At 59.4% G+C, this 20,376-nt stretch overlaps 1 protein-coding gene across 4 annotated transcripts in view; it reads right to left on the bottom strand.

Annotated features, from left to right (window-relative positions):
* Window positions 1–2,521: 2,521 nt before the first annotated feature.
* Window positions 2,522–20,376, bottom strand: part of DPP6 (dipeptidyl peptidase like 6) — an 854,635-nt gene continuing 836,780 nt past the window's right edge. For all 4 annotated transcript variants that reach the window (XM_042976118.1, XM_042976101.1, XM_042976107.1 and 1 more), the window contains 8 exons: window positions 19,360–19,429; window positions 17,847–18,041; window positions 11,592–11,646; window positions 8,933–9,044; window positions 7,506–7,564; window positions 6,630–6,702; window positions 6,466–6,539; window positions 2,522–4,406 (listed from right to left, as the gene is read on the bottom strand). In XM_042976118.1, the coding sequence (XP_042832052.1) occupies window positions 4,260–4,406; window positions 6,466–6,539; window positions 6,630–6,702; window positions 7,506–7,564; window positions 8,933–9,044; window positions 11,592–11,646; window positions 17,847–18,041; window positions 19,360–19,429 (785 nt within the window). In that variant the 3' untranslated portion in view covers window positions 2,522–4,259. The remainder of the gene's footprint in view (window positions 4,407–6,465; window positions 6,540–6,629; window positions 6,703–7,505; window positions 7,565–8,932; window positions 9,045–11,591; window positions 11,647–17,846; window positions 18,042–19,359; window positions 19,430–20,376) is intronic.

Genomic DNA, 20,376 nt, shown 5'->3' with positions numbered 1-20,376 from the left:
GAATCATTGTTGTGAAAGGGGAAGTCGCGGTAAAGGCAGCTAGCGCGTGTAGGGGCAGCGGCGTGTGGGGTTCGTGCAGGGAGAGGACAGCCTGTCCGCGTGGCCAGGCCGCGTGTGCAGGGCAGTCAGGGGAGGGGAAGTCTGTGAGATAAACTGGGCCTGGGGGTTGGGGGCACCGTAAGGTATGATTCAGGAGTTCGGACACGGGCCCACAGGAAATGGGAAGCCTCTGTGAGGTGGTTGGTTCTGGGTTCAAGGGGAATTGGGGCAGAGAGACCAGCCGGAGCCGCGGCATTCAGCGTGATGCCTCTCAAGTGCGGACGGGTGCACACGGGCGCGTCGGTGTCCCGGGGCTTCCAGTCTACTTTGCAGAGCGCCGTCGCGGGCTCTGGTCAGCACCACAGCTCGAGGGCCGCGCTGTAGAGGGTGCGGCTGACTGGGGCCGTTCCGCTCCCCTGTGTCGCTCCAGATCCCAGCCCGGGAAACAAAACGCCAGAACTGCCACCGCTGACGCAACGCGAGACTTCTAGCAAGGAGGCCCGACCTGGGGTTTGCTCGGAACCCAGACGTTGACACCCGTTTCCACCGAGGCCGGCTCCGTGTTGGCCGGGGGCTTGGGCCCCCAGAGCTGGCGAGGCCGAGAGCCCCAGCGGCGCCCATGAGGCTCGGGAACCTGGCCTCTGGAGCTTGTCCCCACGAGAAAACACAGCGAGGGGAAGAAGCACCTAGTGCTGCTGCCCTTCCGGGTTGGGGGGCAGCCGCCTTGCCTCCCCCGGGCTCTAGCTCCCCGATCCGATCCGTGCAGTGATGGGGCTCGGGGGCCGATGGCAGCGTTGCAGCTTGTGGTTTGCAGGAGGGCCCATCCCGACTCTCTGGGGAGCCCCGCTCGGAGGCAGTGTCCCCGGGGTAGGACCCCCTCCCTCCCTCCCTCCCCTCGTGTCCCTGTCCCTCTCCCTTCCTTCCCCTCCTTCCCTCCTCCTGACCCCCAGGGCTCCCACCCACTCCTCAGCAACTCCTCTCCAACACCTGTTTTCTGCCAGCCGGAAACTAAACAAAGAGCACCTGCCAGGGACGGAATGTTTGTATCCTCCCCAAATTCGTAGGTTGGAATCTTACCCCCAGGGTGGTGGTTTTACAAGGTGGGGTCGTTGGGAGGAAATTAGGCTTAGATGAGGTCATGAGGGTGGGACCCCATGGTGGGGTTAGCGCCCCGATAGGAAGAGAGAGCGCCCTCCCCCACCCGACCCCTCCCTCTCTGCCCTGTGAGGACGCAGCCAGACGGTTCAGCCGTCTATGAACCGGGAGGACGGCTCTCACCAGGCACTGGATCAGCCGGCACCTTGATCTTGGACTTCCAGCCTCCAGACTGTGAGAAGTACATTCCTATTGTGTGAGTGCCCCGTCTGTGGGGTTTTCTCACGGCAGCCTGAGCGGACGAAGACACCACCAGCGTGAGAGAGAGCAGGGCCGCTAGCTCCCAGGTGGCTGGAGCGCGGAGCTCCGGGGCTCAGTCACCATCCCTCGTGCTGGGGCAGGATGTCGGGGGGGGGGGACTCCGAGCTGGCAGAGGGGAGCCGCACCGTGGAAAAGGGGGTCAGGTGCGCCCCGCTGGGGGCCGTGGGCGTGGGGAAGTCAGGAGGGCTGACCAGAAGCAGGATCCTACGCGGTTGGTTGGGTGGGGTGTGTATTTGGCTTTCCCCGTCTGTCCTAAGTTGGAGGTGGGGGCGAGAGCGAGGGGAGCTGGCGGGTGTTGATCAAGGCCTGGCCGTTTGGGGCTGGTTGCCGCAGGCCGCGGCTTGGCTTCCCCGACCGGTGGCCGCGGGTTGGGGGTCAGAGCTCTGTGTTTACGTATGATCTGGGGACATCCTCCGTCTGCATATCCAGTATCTCACCAGGCTTCCCGGTGTCTCCTGTGATTATCCTAAGAACTCACACCACCTGCTAATGGAAGACGGCCAGAGGAGGCCTGAAATGCCTCTCCAGTCCCTCTGTGACACTGGGGCTTTAACAGGGCTTCCGGAAGGCAATCAAGCCTTCACAGAATCATCATTCGGATACTGCTAAGTCAGGCAGGAGAGGGAGGGGCGTGTTTTCAGGCCAGTGAGGATAGAGCTCCGCCCCCCACCCCCGCGGGCACACCTCCGAGAGCGAGGCAGCCCGTGTGCCAGGGAATGCCACCGAGACGGAGGTTTTCCTAGTTTTCTAGCGGGCAATGCTGTGGTCTCGACTGAGAGCCAGGTTTGCTCTTAGTGTTAGGGAATATCTCTGTGTCCTCACCCTAAAACTTTAAAGACGCGACTGAAATTCATTTTCTCTGGTTGGTTTGGGACTTTTGATATATTTGAGTGGTCCTGTCCTTCCGTCCGTACCCCGCTGCCACAGGTGCGGTTTGTATTTGCCGCCCACCAGGCTCTTGGGGACAGGCATCCATGGTCGGGGCTCAGTGAGTACCTTGAGACACTTGACGCTTTGCACACTTCCTAGGCAGAGATGGTGGAGGATAAGCAAGAAAAGAGCTATCCGAGTGGTAAAATAATGTTTTATTCCATGGATGAACAAACGCTAGTATGCCACATGCTCACTCCCCTCCTGCCAGATCTCGCGGCCACAGCTGGCTTCCCCTGTCGGACCTAGTTGGCTTTGCAGTCGGTCAAGCCCGCTGAGAATGGCGAAAGCACGGTCACGGCTCACAGCGGTCCGGCTGCTCACGCGTCGGTCCTTTTCGCAAGTGACGACGTCTCACCCGAAAAAATCCGGTGACGGAGACCCTCCAATGGCGCTGACTGCAACTGACATTGCAAGCTCACGGAGACGAGACCCACGCCCTCAAACACCGAAAAGCAACGCGGACAAATCTCTGCCGACGGCATGTCAAGGACCCCCCGGCAGGACCGGACGCTGGAGAGATCAGTACTGACGTTCAGGTGGTCGACGAGCTCCGAGGGAAACAACAGCGATTGATGCATTTCCGACTGGCACTGGTGGGGAGTGCGGGTCAGCCACAGAGCGGCGGCATGCAGGCGAAATGAGCTGGTGGGGGGCCAGGGCCCGATCCCGTCTTTATATACAACGAAATGAAAGAGACACCGGGAGCACCGGGGGTTCGTCCCGTCGGAGGGTGTGTGACACGTGGACAGGCTGCTGGCGCACGGTGGCGGGGCCACCGAGCCGTCCCCGGGGCGGGAGGCCACCGCCCGCGCCCACGCTTCCCTGGCCTGTCCCCTGAACACGCGCACAGACCTGGGGATGGAGTCCACCCTTAGTCTTTTTACCTTTTTTTAACCAAATGCCATCTGAAAAGCCTTGACAAGGTATCAGGGGGAGAAAGGACAGGCTTCAAGACATACGTGGATAGTGTGAGTCTGAGCCAAATCCCAATGCAGCTTCGTGGGAAAGAAGTTTTATTTAGGATTTTTTTTTTTTTTTTTTTTTTTTTTAGTATAGTACTGGATGTTCGTTCCCCTCAGGTTTTTGAAATTTCTGCACAAAGTCTCAAGACAATCTTGAGGAGAGAGCAGTTAGTTGCTTCTGATGTGTTTCTTTATCCAAACAAGTGCAAAGCCTACACGGGGACCGAAGAACAGAAAGCAAACAAAGCCAAGAAAGAACGCAAAGAAGGAGAGACACAAAGAAGGAGAGACAGCCCGTGACCCGAGACAGTGCCAGGTAAAAACCATAGAAAAATACGAATTAATTCCATAAGGTTAACCATTAGCGAAGCTACGGGAACACCGGGTTCAGCCCTGACAACGCCGGACCTCCGAATTACAGAAAGGAGCGAGCCGATCTATGAACACGTACTGCTAAAATAATTGTGCTATAGTCGTTTCCATGGCGTGGGTGTATCAGACAGGGTGGAAAACTGCTCATGTGGACGCGGCCGCTGGCCAGGGCGGGTCTTTGCGCTACTGCGGGAGAGCTGGGATTTAAGGGCCGGTTTCTGCATTGCTGTCCGTCCTTCGTTCCTTGGGGAGGGGCCGGGGGATGCACCGGTCACCCTGGGGCCAGGAGGAGGCGATGCTGCTGCGGTGGCCGCTCCAGGCGCGGCGGGGAGGGGCCCTCGGGGGGCGATGACGCGTCTCGGCCTGGGAAGGAGCTGGTTTCTGAAGCAAAACCGCCTTCGGGACACATGCTATGGAAATCACGCTTGCTGCCCCGGCCCCGGCCTCTGCGGGAGAGGGGGGTGGGGTCCCGGCCGCACACTGTTCCAGGGGGAGCCCCCGCCGTGCTCAGGGCTGGCTCTGGCTCCGGCTCCCGGGTCAGTCCTCCTCCTCCTCCTCTTTCGCTGTGGCTGCGGGGACTTTGTCCTGAATCCGGAAGCACTCCACAAAGAAGTTGATGATGGACCGGTACAAGTGCTGGTGCAGGGAGGCGCTGTGGAAGTAATGGCTTTCGTCCGGGTAGATCTGCGGGGAAGGCAGGGACAGGTTACTCGCCGCTGGGGTGGTCGCCCCCCCCCCCCCCCCCCACAAACCCAGCACGGCCCGGGCACCGCATGCGGCTTGGAGTCGGCCCGAGCAATGGATTTCCTAAACCCCTCCAGTGCTGGCGTCAGGGCACTCGGCATCGGGTGCCTAAATTAGACCCCGCTTTGGTCACCAGACTCGGTGCCGCCTGTGCCGTCCGTCTGGTTTGCATTTGCAGCAAGGACGGATCTGAGGTCTGGGACCACAGAGGCTCCGGCCCAGGGCCCCAGGGCCCAGGATCCCCAAAGACACGGGAAGTGTTCTGTGCTCTCTCTACAACCCTCACAGGCCGAATCCTGCTGCTGTGTTCTGGGGCCCGGCCACCCGCGTTTGGCTCGGCCTCTGACCGTGGGCAGGTAACTTTCCTGGGCCTCAGTTTCCAGCTGTGTTACGTGGAGATGATTACCGTGACAGAATCCGGCTCATATCGTTTTGTGAGGATTAAACGTTATGCTCCCTGCAGCATTTAGAACGAAGCCAGGACACGGGGAACGCGAAGAAGACGATGTGAATGGCCGTCCCCGTATCCTAGAGGCGCCACACCATTTCCACGCAAAGGCACCTGTTCTGGCAGGGACTCAAAGCCAAGTCTCGCTGACCTGGAAGCCCACTTTCTTCCCGTGACACCTGCTGCCTCCCGCATTCTGAATCCTGTCTTCCTCTGTGTCTCTGGAGGCGGGCATTCACCGTTACTTTAGAGTAGTTATTACCGATGAGAGTGAGCTATTATGTATATGGTAGAATGTCTGTGGTACAGAAGGACACAGAGCAGGAGGCACGTCTCTTCCTACCCGGGTCCCCTGTCCCTGTGCCCTTTTCTGGAGTTGCTTACTGTTGCACATTCACTGAGGATCTGTGAAAACCTCTGCTGTGCCTGCAGGCCCGGCGCTGGGCGTGGGTCCCTTTCGCTGTCTCGAGTGTGGTCTACAATGCACATTGCTCAAAAGCTTGCCGATTTCGCCTAGTCTACCTCTTGGACGAGCGATCCACATCCGCACACGGAGACTGACCCTGTAACCCACCACGGCTGCACTGGGTGCGTAAAATGTATTTACACCACGGCAGCTATCAAACTCACTACGATCTGAACACTTGCAAAGTGAGCTCAAAGGTCACATTAACCAAGTCCTCTCTTCCCCCTTCAGCAGCTCAGGCCAAGCCCCCTCCTTGCAGGGACACACGTGTCCCTCCAAGACAGCGATGCCAGAAGGCCAGGGGCTCGGAGACAGAAGGCAGGCAGCGGTCGGTGCTGGGGCCGGTGCTGTCTGAGGGGCTGATGGATGCTTAGGGGAGGAAATCTGCCATTGATCCCTGGACCTGAAAAGACCATCGGGGTCTTTTTTGCCAAAGGGAACCCCTGGTCAAGAAGGAAACGGAAGATGTTTCCAGAAGGAGCACTGTGCATTGCTGGAAAAAGCCCAGCCTTGAGCTGCTGGGCCAGTACTGGATGCCAGGGAAAACGAGGCTGTGAGTACGTTTCATGGGAAGGGTAGCACTCTAACGGCTGCTCAGCCACAGATGATTCTGGAACATTCCTCCAGAATTTAGTTAACGTGTGGTACTGTCCGGCAGGAGGCCAGTGAGACAAGTTTCAGGACCTGCACGTGTAAAGCCCCCCAAGGCCCCCAGGATGCTGCTCTGGTCAACACTGGGACAACAGTCCCACTGTCACCCGCCAGGGACACCACCAGCCTCACCGTGGCGGTGTGGTGGCTGTCCTGACCTTGCTCACCGCGGGACTGGGTGGCGGGGGGGGGGGGGGGTTGCTACAGGGGTTTTGCACACAGCTCGAGTGTAGAACCGAGCCATCAGCATCAATTAGTGGAGAAAATAAGCACGCGCTAATTCGTCTGGCCCGACGTGCCCCGGCCCGTCTCTGACAGCCGCGACACGGGTGCGTCTGCAGACACGGGATGAACGGAATACCAATCAGTTCCTTTTCCACGAGAAGAATGTGTCTCTCCAAGCGTGGAACAGAGTGGGTGTGCCAATACTGTACCTGTAAGCTGTAATTAGCCTTCCCCTTAATCAGTTGTGTAATGAGTTCCGCCGTGTGCTGGAAATGGATTTTTTCTGTTAAAGAAAACAAAAAAGAGGACAGCACGGGTTAAACCCAGCACACCATCAGGGGCGATGCAGGGCATGAGCGTCCCCGGTCCTCACCGTCAGCGGTTGCGTGAATGATTAGAAACTGCTGCTCTTCTAGGGCTGACACTCGATGAGCCACCTTGGTCATCTGCACGGGCAGGGCACGGGGACAGAGTTAGCGGGCCTCACCGCAGCCAGCGAGGTGTTCGTCCTGGGAGAAGCGGGGGCTTCGCAGGGGAGGGGAGCGCACGGAGCGTCCCAGAAGCCTCCCTGCATGAGCTCCTCTTAGGAGGAGGAAGGGGTGGAAGAGAAGAGGGCACAGGAGAGCTCCCTTCCGCCCACGGCAGGTGGCCCCAGAGGGCCACCATCTCAGCCGGTGCCACTGGGAGATGACAGCCCGGCCAGAGAGTCCCGTGGTCCACGCGCAAATCCCAGCTTTGAAGCCAGGTCCTCCGGGCAACAGAAGTCCGGCCTCCCCCTCACGCCCCCCTCACCCCACTGAAGAAACACCCAGGTGACACCTGCACTGAGTCACTTCGGTGGCTATGGCCTGGCAGGTGGTATCGGAGAACTTTTCTGTAGCCCAACCAGGGGCTTATCTCCTCAAAGCAGAACCAGCCTTGGATGAAGGGACCGGCAGTCACCCGTGCCGACGACCGTGGATCCCGGGACAGACCCTCTGCCCGTCCGAAGACTTTCCTAACTCTCCTCCTTGCCTCTCGGGTGCCAGAAAGGGAAAGCGGACAGACCCGGGAGAGGCCCTGCTCACCAGGGTTCACGGCCCGGTGGAAGGTTTTCTCAGAGCGAGTTTGGTGGGGGAGAGGGGGAGACCAGCAGGCCCGGGCAGGGAGCGTGGGTTCCAGAACTGGGCCGGGGGCCAGAGGGGCGCGAGAGAGGAATTCCGGAGGGGCGGCCCGAGCTCGCCCGATTCCCCATCCTGCCCACATGTACCTCGTATGCCCTATTGTCAAGTCCGTGGAGGCCCAGGTACCTCTCGGAGAATGCAGACGCTGGAAACGAGAAGAGGGGGGAAGGGTTACCCGAGGGGAGCCGGTGCCGAGCCCCCCGATGCGGGGACGCCCTTGGCAGGGGGCTGGGGCAGGGAGGGTGGGCTCACCCACACTTTCAGGGCAAACGTTTGTTTCTAAAACACCGCCTCAGCCTGCGGGGCTTCACGCAGGTAATCAGACAGCACCCCGGTAACATTCGAGTATCTTAGAGCTGGTGGCCGGCTTTTAAGCAATACAGCAAAACCTCAACCGTGTGAAACAGTGACTCTGAAACCCCGTGAGCAGGATAAGCCCTCACTTTGTTTCAAATACAGGAAAGGCTACAGATCCTGAAGAGCAGATTGCCATCAGGATTTGCTCTTTTTCTGTTTTTGTTTTGTTTGGTTTTAAACACTAGGCATGTCGGTGTCCGGTCCCGGGTGAGGGTCTGATGTCTGCCTGTCGGCAAAGTCAGGCTGGAGGAAGCACCAAACACTTCTGCAGGGGGCAGGGGGATCTTTCGTTTTCTTTTTAATGTTGACTTGACAGTGTTGTTTCTTTACTGTTGGTTTATTTTTGAGAGAAAGAATGTGTATGAGTGGGGGCGGGGCAGAGAGAGAAGGAGTCACAGAATCGGAAGCAGGCTCCAGGCTCTGAGCTGTCGGCACAGAGCCCGACGCGGGGCTCGAACCCACAAACAGTGAGATCATGACCTGAGCCGAAGTCGGACGCTTCACCGACTGAGCCACTCAGGCGTCACAGGGACATCCTTAATTAAGTGGAGATGGCACTAGAGGATTCCCCCACCTGGGGCTGTGACCTATCAAGGTGCAGGATGGTACATTTATGTGCATCCAAGTCAGGCACCTTTGAACCCGCATGATTAAAAAAATTAAGAAAGTCTCACTGAGTTGAAAAAAATCTGAAATACGTTACATGTATTCCCATGGGAAAACGAATTTTAAATTACTACGAGTTTGAAGGAGGGGAGTGCTGGGACTACAAGTTCAAGTCGGCATTAGAGCATTTGTCAACGTGTCTTTGGTGAGCCTCTTGGCTGCAGGAGTCAGAGGTCCTCACAGTCCACGGGGTCCCGGGTGCTGAGATGGGGCACCAGGGAGGGGTCGGCCAGGGGACCCCTGGGTGGGTCTCGAGCTCCTGGTCTCGTGTGTCGGGAACGTGACTTACGGGTCTCGGGGGGTTGACCGGTTTCATTCAAACAAGTGACTGGAAGCCCTCCCTCCCCTTCCCAGGCTTCTGTCCAGGTTTCTCATTAGCCCGGGTCGCCTCCCACCCACCGTGGGTGCATGAAGCAAGGGAGGCAGGGGAAGTGTGGCGGGACGGGAGGCATGGGGCCGTGCGGGGGCCTCGTCGCGTCAAGACCGTTACCGTAGAGCTTGAAGTCTGTTATTGGAGAGAGAGCAGAGCCACAGGTGAAAAGCTGACCCTGGTTTTCACCCTTCGCTGGGAGTATGTAAGTGCTCAGGTACCCGCCGTAGTCCTGCGAGAGACAGAAAGGGGGACAAGTGGGCAACGTGTCGAGGATTCTGTCACAACAGCCTCCGACGTAGGTCAGCGACTCAGCGGCCACTGTCATGTAGCTTCTGCCAAAAAGTAAAAAAGGATGAGAGGCAAACACCTTGTCGGTTAGATATTGCATGAGGCACGCCTCCCGTCTGTGGGCCTGGGGTCGTGGGAGCCACGTGACGGGAGCTGCGGTCGCGGGTCAGGAGCTGCGCGTGAGGTTCTCGTCAGGCCCTTCCCGAACCAGCATATTCCTGCAGTGCCTCGTGCTGCCTTCCCGACTCCAGCGGACCCAGCCACATGAGGTGACCGTCAGGGGCCAACAAGGAGCCTGTGTCAAAGGGCCCGGGGGCTGGTCGGCCAGAGTGCCCGGCTCAGGGCCGACAGGGGGCACGGCAGGTCCTTCTCGTCCTACAGCCCCTCTACCTTGGGGCTGGCACGCAAGGCCCCTGCTTGAACGCGGGCCTTCCAGGGAGAGTGAAACGTCACATGCTATCTGCCACGGGCACCTTCAAAGCTGCTTGGTTCAGATGTGCTCTGTCTCGAGATCCCAGAGGAGTGGGACACAGATGAGATGCTGTGATGAGCGGCGGTGGGGAGGGACAGGGGCACGGGCTCGAGACAGCCAGGTATGTTAAGGATATGGGGGCTGCTAACGGTGTTGTGTGGGCGTGTGTGTGTGTGTAGGGAGTATGTGTGTGTGAGTCTGTGTATGTGCGTGACTGTGTGTGCATGAGTGTGTGCGTAAGTGTACACGGGGGGGTCTGTGTGTTCTGTATGGGAAGGTGTGTGTGTGGGGGTGTGGGTGTGTGAATGTGTGTGTGTTGGGTGGGAGGATGGAGCGTGAAGGAGCCATACACCTGACGGAGACTGTGCGTGTAGCCCGTGCTGTGCCAAACTCACTGTAGAATTAACCGTTATGACCTATACGCTCGTTACGTTATAACTCAATAGCGTTCCTTCAACACAACACGAATGTCTTATCTTAATGACAGTAAAAGTGTCTTTTTGGTTTCTGGTTAATAATTTTCATTGTCAGTGGAATCTAGAAGTCCTTAAAGTCATTCTGCCATCTGTTTTCAAAAAAAGTGTGGACTGACAACACCAAATGCTGGTGAGGACGTGGAACAGGGAACCTTCACTCACTGCCGGCTGGGATGCCGCACGGGGCAGCCACTTTAGAAGGCAGCGTGGGGATTTCTTACAAAACTAAACACACTTTTTACCCTGTGACCCAGCAATCGTGCTCCTTGGTATTTATTCAAAGGAGGGGAAAACTTTTATCCGCACAAAAACCTGCACGTGGAGGGTTCCCTCAGCTTCATTCATAATTGCCAAAACTCGCAAGTCGGTGAACGGACCAACGGGCTGTGGTACGTGGCTATTACTCCGTGCAGAGAAGTAACGAGCTATGGAGCCCTGAGAAGAGCCTTAAACGCGTACTGCTCAGTGAAAGAAGCCCGTCTCAAGAGGCTGTGTGAGTGTTTGAGGAGGAGCAACCACTGAACAGAGACAGGTCCAGGCTGGGGGCCGTGACCCGGCAGGCAGTCCGTAGGGCAGCAACTTTCCCGGGTGGGTGCGGGTGGGTGATAGATGCCGACGCCCAGAGTTACACTTACAGATGATCCGACTGGCTCTGAGCCCCTCTCGGGCAGTGAGTGGGTCTCCGCCAGTATGGAATGAAGCTCCAGAACTCTGTGCCTGAGAGAGAAGCCCCTGGGCCCTCCCCTTTACCGCCTCACCTCTGGTGGTGCCAGCGGGGGTGTGGGAGGGGTGTCTGGGGTCACCCGCCCAGTGGTGCCACGTCTCAACTGTACACTGGCCCCACAGAACGCTGGGCACGGAAGGTCCGGAGGCGATGACATTAGAGGTAGTCCTGTGATTACCAATTACCGTTTGAATCTCCACCTGCACTGCGGTCACTGAGGTGCTCCCTGAGGGCCTGTGCTCTGAGTGTCCCCTTGGAGGGGCGATGGATCTGTGTCTATCCATCTGTGCCTGTGCCTTGTGAAGTCTAAGGCTCACAGATCCAGGCTGTCTAAGAATGGGGGGGGAGCGTGTGCCCAGGTGATACTAGGTGGCCCCCCACAGACCTGCCTTGCAGCCCCGGGGCCTGCACAGCACCAGCTGGGCCACCCTGAGGAACGTGAACTGCCTACTCCTTCCACGTCAGCTAACCTGACTAGTGCACATAAAGATACGCGGAAATAAAGGCTCCTGCGTTCCCTCGTTTCCTGGGGCACCACATCAGCACCATGGCGGGCTTGCATAAGAAAAGTAACTAGGAACCTAATGAATCTGGCTTCTTTTTCTTTCCTTCTAGATAACAGAGAGAGTGAAACTCTAATAAATAAGCTGGCCAAATGGTGGCTCCCCTTGCTGGAATCGCTAAGCGTCCAACCTCTCGCTATTAAAAAAACGTAACTGCTCTCATAGCACCGGCCGAGACACATTCTGAGCAAATCAGACCGGGCCTGGGTGATGGCAGGGCTCTCGATGGGATGGGTGCTGGGCACAGGCTCACCTTCCCAAACACGGCCACACGCGCCTTATCGATGTACTGTTCCTTCAGCATCATCCTGCAAGGCCAAAGAAGAGAGGGCTGAGTGACTGTGCACCTGCGTGGTGGCCCAGAGCCGTGCTTTCCCACCATTTCAGGCACGAAGACCCCCCCCCCCCATGTAAATCAAAGGAAGTATTGGAATTCGAAGGTAATTGTTGCTTTTCTCCATTCAGCGCACAGGTAGCTTGCCCATGTTAGAAACCTCAAAGTGCCCTCACAAGAGCTGTGCAGGTGTGTAAAACTTGCTGTCCAGGTGTGTAAAACTTGCCGACCGAGAGCCAGGAATGCAAAGCAGCTGATGCTGATCCAGAGAACAGGCCCTGCGGGGTCCCTGTCCTCTGCTCCAGTCTGCCCCTCACTTGGACCATGTGGCTTCTAGCCACCCCAGACTCTGGGCGCGTCCTGCAGGATTGGCCTGGAGAGCAGACACTCTGGTTCTGTGCTTGGAGTCACGGTGCTGGGCTCCCAATCCACCTGCAATGTCCTTTGTCCCCAACTCCCGGGTGGGGGTCCCTGTCTTGCACCTGCTTGGTGGCAGACTCAGCCCTGCCTTGTGCTTCCTGCCTTGCCTGGCGCTGTCCGGGTCCTGCCTTGCCCTTGCCAGAGTCTCACTGCTCTCCCCGGTCACCCCTTTTCCCCACAAAATGACGGGAATCTTTCTGGTTTCCGGGCCCTAATTCAGCAGCGGGAGTCCTGCTACCTGCTGGCACGTGACCGGCTGCTTTCCGGATCTCTGCAAGTTGCTTCCTTCCACGCATACACCCCGCTGCCAGAGCCCCTCCCTGCATTGCTCCTTCTGTTTCTATCTGCTTCTTGGGGATTATTCCTGTGTTTCTGTTTTCTGTGTTCTGCTGGCAGGCTGGAGCCACCCCATCCCTGATAACTGCCCTTCTCAGCCTGAAGGGTGTCTAAAACTCTGGGTACCAGCCCTCAGAGACAATTCTTTTTTTTCCTTAAGATGACTCCCCCACCCCGCGTCCCAGGACAAGGCCAGTCCTCCGTGGTCAGCACCGCGCTTCCATGGCCAACGTCCAAGGTAAATGGACACAAGTTCCTGGGGGCTGAGGGCCCAGCTTGAAGCAGCAATGTCCCCGACTTTTCCGACGGAGGAAGGTGGTGAAAACAGCTGAAGCTGGTCCTAGAGAGACCAGCCCCACAGGAGCAGAAAAGAGAAGAAAACCGGAGTGGACAGGTTACGAATGTGTCTCAGCATTTGAAAAGAAATACTAACAGCGTGAGCAGGATCCGGAAACAAGGGAGAGATAGGACAAGTAGGTCCACAGAAAGTTACTCAAGTGAGAGAAAAGGCAACACACCTCAACTGTGATGCTCCAGCCCTGGGGACTAACAGCACTTTAATAAACTTGCTTTTGAAAATGTTGTGCGGGTGTCATAGGGTAGCCCCATAGACCTCCAATCGCCTCCCTGGATTTTCAGACATGCATTTGGGCACACGTGAGATGCTCTGGCTCAGCCAGCTTTCACAACCAGCCCGCCGGGGGGCCCCACGAGGATGCTGCCCCACGGCCGGACCTCCAGATCACACTTGCTGGGATCCACGTGGCAGTCTGTGGGGACCACGGAGTGTGGCGTGGGCGATGTGCACCACAAAGGGCTCCATTCCAAGTTGGAAAACACCTTGGATTTCCTTTCTCAGCTCTGCTTCCAAGTCCACAGGCGGCCCTGGGTCTGGCAATCCCTTCACCTAATTACCTGGCGACTCACTTTTTGATCTAAATGCCAGAAATCTTGGTAATGATCCTCATTTTTCTGGAGTCTTCCAAGAGTGGTTGTTTTTCCAATACCAAATATTTTTATTATCTTGTGCTTCTATTTTCACTAACCAACCGAGCAAATCCCATGTGATGATTTTTTTATGGTGAATAGAACTGCAAATTAAGGAGAGCCCGATTTCACATGCAGGTAGCACTTTTTTTATTACTGGGCTTGTCTGAGGCCTCGTGAAAAGCAGAGGCAGAATCCATCAGGGTGCTTTCTTTTTAAAAAAAAAAAAAAATTAACATTTATTTATTTCTGAGAGACAGAGAGAGAGACGGAGACACAGAATCTGAAGCAGGCTCCAGGCTCTGAGCTGTCAGCACAGAGTCTGATGCGGGGCTCGAACTCACAAATGGCGAGATCATGACGTGAGCCGAAGTGGGACGCTTAACCGACTGAGCCACCCAGGCGCCCCATGGGTGTCTTTCTTAATGGAGCGTGTTCTGAGTCTGGTTCCTTGCTGATTTGGAGAGGCCCAGGGGGGATGGGCTCCAGCCCTCAAGATGCATCGTCTCCTGGGGGAGGTGGGCTAACACGGTGACAAGGCAGCAGCACTGATGATGTGGCATGATGGGACGTATGTCCATTGTGTGGCGTGGTCACTGCTGAAGGAGCCTAGCGCAGCGAGGGGGACCCGAGGGGGAGCCGAGCGCTGGTCAGGGTGGGTGGGAACCGTGTGGACGGGAGAACACCTGGGAGATGGCGGCACGGGGTCCTGGGTGAGCGGGGCTGTTTGTGGGGCGGTGTGGAACTTCGGGGGGACAGGGTACCAGTTTGCACCCTGCGTGCCGTCCCTCCTCCCTTGAGAGAACCAGCCTTGAGGGGGCTGCTGACCACCGGCGGTCACATCTTCTGACCCTCCGTGGCGTCCACAGCATCCCAACCCGGGGACTGAGTGCGGCAGGGGCCCTACGACCACGCCCGGCTGCCTGGCATGGGATCCTGCCCTGTCTCGGCGATGGGCTCCCGTCATGCTGGCGGGGACCCTCAGAGCCTCGCTGCCACCGGAAGCCCCCGTACCCACTTTGTCCTCCAAGCCCCTCCCCTTTCCACGGTGTCAGACTCCACTGCAGTCTGGTGGCCACCCGGGCATCCTTCGCAAACAGCCCTGCCGACACCGTCTGCTAAGTCCACGCTGGCACCCTTCTTGGGGACCCCAGCTGACACAGCTGCCACGGTCCACACGGCTGCCTCAGAGTGGGGGAAGCCCCCAGCCAGAGCCTGGATCTGGCAAGAAAGAGGGGGCAACGGTGGCGGAAGGGGGGAGAAACATGCCCAGAGCCTTCTTCCAGCTTGGTGCGACAGGCGGGGGCTCCTGACTCCGGCTCCGAGGCAGGGCGCCCTGCCCGCCTCCGCGTGCACTCGCTGACCAGCCTGGGGACTCTGCCTCGAAATGCCTCCCAGGCGCGCCCCACCTTGCCACCTGGCGGTCCCCAAAGCACCCACTCACAGACGCCGTGGTCCTGCCCAGTCGGCCGGGACCGTGCCCTCCTGGTGGGTCTGTCCTTCGCCACACCTTGGGCACTGATAGCCAGGGGCAGTCGCCCCGCCTGCTGGGCTGGTCTCTGGGGGCCACGAGGCCACTCCCACGTAGCAGCCAGGGCTGGGGAAGGTTCCTCGTCTCCCCACCCTCTTCCCTCTTCGTCCCCACGGGCGTCTCCTCCTTTCCGCTTCCCCTCGCTCACTGTCCACGGGGCTCCGCTGCGCTCGGTGCCTCCGAGGATGAGCCCTACGAACAGCCACAATGGCTCCCGTGTCCTCTGGCGTCTAGTGGGTTCTGCCAGTGGGGGGGGGGCGGGGGGCACGGCCCCCGTCAGGTGCTCCCTCCCCGTGGCCGAGGTTCTCTTCCGGGCCGGTAGTGGCTCCTGCTGTGGCCACCGCAGCAGCCTCACTGGCTCTCCCTGACCCTGCCCGCGCCCCCGCAAACTGCAGGGTGACCCGTCTGCCCCCCGTAACGACTCAGTTTGAGCGCCAGGACGCTGACCCACGCGACTTGCTGCACCGCTGCCACAGTCACGGTTCCGAACAACAAAGCTGACCCTGCCACCTCCTTGCTGAAAACACCTCTTGTGGAACTGCTCCTACAGGGCAAGCAGCAGCTCCTCAGGACCACGTGGGAGGGATCTCACAATCCAGCCCTGTCCTACCTCCCCCCCCACCCCCCCCACGGCCCACGCACACTGTGGTGTTCTGGTGTTCAGCGTGCCCCCAACAGCAGTGCCTTTGCATTGCCTCAGGCCTTCGCTCACGATGTGTTCTGCGCTGGGAATGTGTATCTCCCGCGTTCGGCCTGACAGATCCCTAGTAATCCTTTGAGGTCTTGCGCACAGGCCACCTCCTCCCAGAAGCCCCTGAGGCAGGGCTGTTTGTTTCTGTAGCCTGTGCTGCGAGCGTGAGTGTTGGTTCCGCCCTGTGCCAGACGGCTGCCCTCTCCCCTAACGCAGCGGCCGGGCCTGGGAGGGGATCCGCTCGCGTCGGCTGTGAGGACAGCTGCTGACCCAGTGGGGCTCCAGGACAAGACACGAGGAGGACGAAGACGGGAGAACCACAGAAGGGGTGGGCCTGCCTCAGGGTCTCTCAGACTTCTGATACCACGGGGTGATTGCTCTCTGAAATGAAAATACAGACCCGGACCGCACACAGAGCTTGCAGAGTTCTCCCTGGCGTGGGCGAACCCTGGGCCTCGGCTTCCTGCGTGTCTTAAGGTGGCTGTAAGGTTTTCATCAGTTCGTGTATTCTGGTGCTGGGAAGCTTGGTCTGTCGGTTGACATGCTGTCTTTCCGGAACGGGTTCTGCCTTGGTTTTTGAACAGATGGCCGGATCAATTCCTTAGTTTTGAAAACGCCTAGAGTGTGAAACAGCCTTTTTGCTCTCTGGTCCCTGTGCTCAGAGGGGAGAGGCTAGACACGGCCAGGCGCCTGCAGGGGTGCGGGCCGCGGGTACGCCTGAAGGACACTGCGTCCTTCCTTCCGGGGCCCCTGGAGCCAGAGGCCCTGCTACCATCCGAGAGGGCTGCTGACGAAGTCCCACCGCCATATCCAAGTCCAGCCGGCGCCCCTTCCCTTTTCTGGAGAGGCCTCCCTCGGTGGACACCTGCTGGCTGGCCCCGCCCCCACTGCTCCGCCCCTCCCGCACAGAACCCACGTGCGCTGTCCACCCTCCTTCCCCCGCTGGCAGGGATGGGGGGGACCCTTTAGGTCTCAGGGTGACGGCCCACACCTCTCACTCGCCGGTGACGGGTTCTGGACCAGGCAGGGGCACGTAAGGAGAGGTTGGCTGGGTGCTTCTGGGGAGGCTCCTCCCTTCCTTTCTGGAAGTTTCTGGAGGTGGCTCGCTCCCCAACCTCTTGGAGGCGAACGGAGAGGCCCGGAATGAGGTGCTCCTGGTAGCCATGCTGTGGGCACGAGGAGAGTCACTCCAGGTGATGCCCTCACGGCCAGCTGAGCAGGGGGACGGGGAGAGCCGGGCTTTGCGTGGCATGGCCGGGTCTGTGTGTCCATCCGTCCCGAGGCCACCATCACTCTAGACTTCAGGGCCAATACAGTTCCTAATTTTTTTTAATTTAATTTTTTTTTTTTTTTTTTTTTTTACTGTTTATTTTTGAGGGACAGAGCATGAGCAGAGGAGGGGCAGAGAGAAGAAGACGCAGATTCCGAAGTAGGCTCCAGGCTCCGAGCTGTCAGCACAGAGCCCGACATGTAGCTCGAACCCATGAACTGTGAGATCATGACCCGAGCTGAAGTCCGACCCCACTGAGCCCCCGGGGGCCCCTAATGGCTCTTTATTTTTAAAGCTTGGTGGCCATGGTGCGCCTGCTCCCTGGCAAAAACATCCCGGAGGCGTCCTCAGAAGCTTCCCCCTCTCTGCATTTTCCACGGGGCACTTACAGGGCCTTGGACACATCACGTCCTCGGCCAGGGGGCGTCCTCACCCGCCCCTAGCAGGGGGCACCACTCAGTCATCACTCACGTCCCAGTCACTCAAAAGGGATCCGACTGCCCGCCCGCCACGGGCCACCAGCCTTCTCAGAGCCGAGAGAGATCCGAGATCCGTCTGGAAGACTCTGGAAAGTGAACTGTCGAGACCGCGGAGCACGAGGCTGGGAGGTGTGTGGGGGATGGGATGGCACCCCCGGCGAAAGCGTGTCAGCCTGCACTCTGGACCCTCAACGGGGAGGAGCGCGGTGCCACCCAAGTCCACGGCCCTCCCATCCACCCTCAGCAGGACTGGCGCACAGGCCCCTGAGTCCTTCCCGGGACAGCAGCGCACGCGGTCGGTCGCTGCGATCGGGCCCTTCCCACTGTCCTTAGGGCGAGGAGGGGAGACGCTCCTGGGTCCTGTTCTCCCCCGCACCTACCGCCCACCTCCCCTGCCCTCCCCTGTCCTCCCCTGCCCTCCGAAAGGTCTCCGCGCACCCCGCCACCCCCGGGGCCTCACCGCACGGCCTCCGTCTGGTCCTTCTCCTCCAGGGCGCCCAGCCGCCGCCCCACCTCGTGCAGGAGCTTGGTCCCCTGGAAGCCGCTGCCGCGGCCGTCGCACTTGAGCACCACGGCCCCGTGGCTGCTCACCATCACCGTCTCCCAGCTCACCTGGAACCGCTCGGCCACACTCTGGCCCCCGGGGGTGCCGTCCCTGCAACACAGGCCCTGCCTCGCGCATGCGCTGTGGCCCGACGCTCCTCCCCCTCCGCTGCGCTCCCCCCTCCGCCCCCCTCCCTTCCCCTCCCTGCTCCTGGGCTCCCCCCTCCCCTCCCCTGCGCTCCCCCCTGTGCGTCCCCCTCCCTCCACCTGCGCGTCCCCCTCCCCTGGGCTCCCCCCCTCCTCCCCTACACTCCTCTGAGGAGTGTGTATGCAGGGGCGTGTGTACTATGAGGTATGTGTCTGGGGAGTGTGTGAGAGAGGCAGGTGTGCGGTGTGGGCGTGTGGGAGAAGGGTGTGTGTGGCCGTGGGCAGCGTGCCAAGGCTGTGCAGATGGTGGGGTAGGTGGGTGACTGCGACACGGCACCAGATCGTGGGGTCCACGCGGCGGGCACGTGTGCGAAGGCCGAGGCCCGAGGACAGGAGCGGCCGAGGAGCGCAGGGCTGATCAGGTCACTGGACCTGGGTGACCCCGCTCGCTCCTAAAGCACCGCGGACAGCCCCGCTCTCTCCCGGTCTCTTTCCAGTCACCGCAGGGGCAGTGGCTCCAAGAGGCCAGGCCGGAGCCTGGTCAGCGTTTCCCTGGTGCCCTGCCTTGAAGGAACCCCGGAGGGGGGCGTGGGGGTGGGGACAGTGCTTCGTCTGGTGGCATGTGCCTCACCCCCCGGGGGGCACAGGCCAGCCCCTGTCTAAGCCTCAGGGCAGCTGGGCAGCATCTGAGGTGCCTGTGAAAGCGTGCTGTCCCCGGTCAGGACCCCCTCAGCGGTGGCAACAGCGGCTCTCTTCCAGGCCGTTCTCCAGACCCCGCCAGAGGGCTCATTCACGCACAAACAAAACGTCTGAACTAAGTCCTTGTTGGCAGAGGAGTGGCGTTCAAGGCAGCTTGCTGCTCAGGCCGTGCCACCCTGGTGCCAGCTGGGGAAGCCAGCGGGTCGGCCGTGCCCGCCCCCCCCCCCCCCGTCCCCTCACTTCTTGGGGGACCTGTGCCCGGGGTGGGGGGCGGTGCTCAGAAGGCCTCTGTCCTGTGACGTACTGCCCGCCTGCGGGACCAGCTTTGCTGTCCGTCTCTGGGCCTGGTCCCCGAGCAGGAGTGGATCGGGGCTCGGGGCTCGAGCCCCCCTTCCTCTACCAGGCGGCTCCCCGACTTGTGAGTGTGGTCTGCCACCTGCTGGCGGCCAGCCTGCCTTCAGTTTGCAGGTTGCAACCTCCTTTCTCGAGCTCGCCGTCTCCTACGAGTGCGGTGGTTGTTTTCCGGGGTGTTACTGAGCCCCCCCGGCAAGGACCACGAGAAAGAAAGAGGCGACAATACTCACACCACCAGGAGCAAGGGGTAGTGCGCCGTGTCGGTGAAGGTCGCGGGCTTGAGGATCTGAACGGGGAGGTCTAGGCAGGAACAGAGCACAGGGCCGCACGTTAGGGACAGCACAGACAGGGAAGGAAAGAGCCTTGGCCCCGGTGCCAGAAAGGCCCTCTGGAGGGGACATGGTGGGTCCCCACCCCGCCTCCCCGGGGCTGGCCCTGAGTTTTCCCTCCGTGCCTCCGGCCTGCTGAGTGACCTTGGGCAAATCACCCACAACCATCTTGAGGCTGAGTCTCTCCATCCGAAGCTTAAATTCAACCTCACAAACAGAGCGAGCTGAAAACCAGAAAAGACCAAAATGCCATAAGCACTTGTTAAGAGCCGAATTCTAGGCTGCGAGAAACGAACCCCCAAGGGTGACATTCGTCAGTTAAGTGGGGACAGATACGGGGGAGCCATGGGGACGGGGACAAGATGAGCCCAGGGGGCCAGCGGTGAGGCCGGGGGGGCAGTCCAGAGGGACAGGCCGAGAGCCGGGGGATCCCTGCAGAGGCGGGGGCTGGAGGACAGCTGCGCGACCCCCTTCGGACCTTGTCCTGGGTAGCAAGGGACCCAGCGTGGGAGGGGGGAGGGTTTCCTTCCCAGTTTCTTCTGCAACCCCCAAAACAAGCCTTCCTGCCCATGTTAGAAATTGTTTATTGATGTTAACTATGACCCAGATTAGCGATTACATTGGAATTACTAGCTTTTTCAGTACAATTACTACGGATACATCCCAGGCTCAGGGGGCGGGGGGGGGTAGGTCGGCTTAGCAGCCTGCTGTGACCGGGGCCTCATTACTGATTCTGGCTGAATGTTAATGGCTTGCAAATTGGATCAATGGCCCAGGGACCGGCCAAAAGGCGTCGGACTTTATCATTGCAATATCCATAAAACATGGTCTGGGCTCCTCTGGGCCACCAATAAGCCCGCAGGCCGACCTTGGCCACGACAGGCTGCATACAGCGCAGGGAGCCCCTCCCGAAGACGG

Source organism: Panthera tigris, chromosome A2, assembly GCF_018350195.1.
Source record: "Panthera tigris isolate Pti1 chromosome A2, P.tigris_Pti1_mat1.1, whole genome shotgun sequence".
Lineage (NCBI taxonomy): Eukaryota > Metazoa > Chordata > Mammalia > Carnivora > Felidae > Panthera > Panthera tigris.
This window is presented reverse-complemented; position numbering and strand designations above follow the sequence as displayed.